We start from the raw sequence: 1,029 nt of genomic DNA, 5'->3' as shown, positions 1-1,029 counted from the left end.
TCCTCATCTATGCACAACTTGCCAGATCCATCCCAGACACATCCATTCCCTATAACATCTTTCCTATCCCTCATTGACTGCTTTGCTACTTTGAACATTTTCCTCGAACTCACATCAGATTCCATTTCCTTCATTAACCTATCTGATGCTTTCGTCATTGCAGTTGCCACTGCCTGTTTTGCAACCTTCTTAGCCTTCCTATACTCAGACTCCGCTTCCTCCGTCATGTCCCTTCTCCATACCCTAAACCTCTCCTTCTTGACTTCCAAAACCCATCTTATATCTTCATCCCACCACCACGTCTCACCATGCCTACACTTTCCTTTCGTCCATCCACATACTTTATCTGCCGTAGCCAACACACAGTCCCTGTATCTCTCCCAAACATCTACATCCTTACCACTCTCCCAATTTTCAGCCACCTTCACTTCAAATGCCTTCCTCACCTCTGCATCCTGCAACTTCCATGTCTTTCTCTTTGCCACAAACTTATCCTTCTTCCTCCTCCCCATTTCTTTTGATGTCGCATCCATTACAACCATACTATGCTGCAACATACCAGGTATCGCCTTCACATTCTTCACATACTTCCTATGTTTGGCCCTTACCAATATATAGTCGATCATCGATCTATGTTCCCCTGACCTATAAGTAATCAATCGCGCTGGTTCCCTTGTGAACCAAGTGTTCCCCACCACCATGCTGTGTGCATCCGCTAACTCCAACACTCTACGCCCTTCCTCATTCCGTATACCATATCCCCATCCCCCATGTACACCTTCATATCCGTCTGCATCCGCCCCCACATGACCATTCAAATCACCCAACAACACCACAAACTCATTCAACCCCGCTTGCCCAATCTCGTCAGAAACATCATCATAAAACCTATCCTTCTCCTCTTCCTTCCTACTTTGTTGCGGAGCATATCCTGATATCACCCTCACTATTACTTTTTCAAACACCATCACCACCACAATTACCCCATTGCTTCTCTGCCTCACTTCCAACACCTTCTCCACCAACTCT

General features: G+C 46.0%; 1 protein-coding gene across 1 annotated transcript in view; it reads right to left on the bottom strand.

Moving 5' to 3' along the window:
• The window catches only part of HELRODRAFT_184211 (hypothetical protein), a gene marked incomplete at both ends in the record, with an annotated part of 4,819 nt that extends 3,851 nt beyond the window's left edge, over positions 1-968 (bottom strand). Inside the window, one exon of the mRNA XM_009018512.1 lies at positions 490-968. Coding sequence (XP_009016760.1) covers positions 490-968 — 479 coding nt within the window. The remainder of the gene's footprint in view (positions 1-489) is intronic.
• Between the last annotated feature and the right edge of the window lie 61 nt (positions 969-1,029).

Source organism: Helobdella robusta (genome assembly GCF_000326865.2).
Source record: "Helobdella robusta unplaced genomic scaffold HELROscaffold_215, whole genome shotgun sequence".
NCBI classification, from domain to species: domain Eukaryota; kingdom Metazoa; phylum Annelida; class Clitellata; order Rhynchobdellida; family Glossiphoniidae; genus Helobdella; species Helobdella robusta.
The sequence above is the reverse complement of the archived record's forward strand: the minus strand, read 5'-3'. Positions and strand labels throughout refer to the sequence as shown.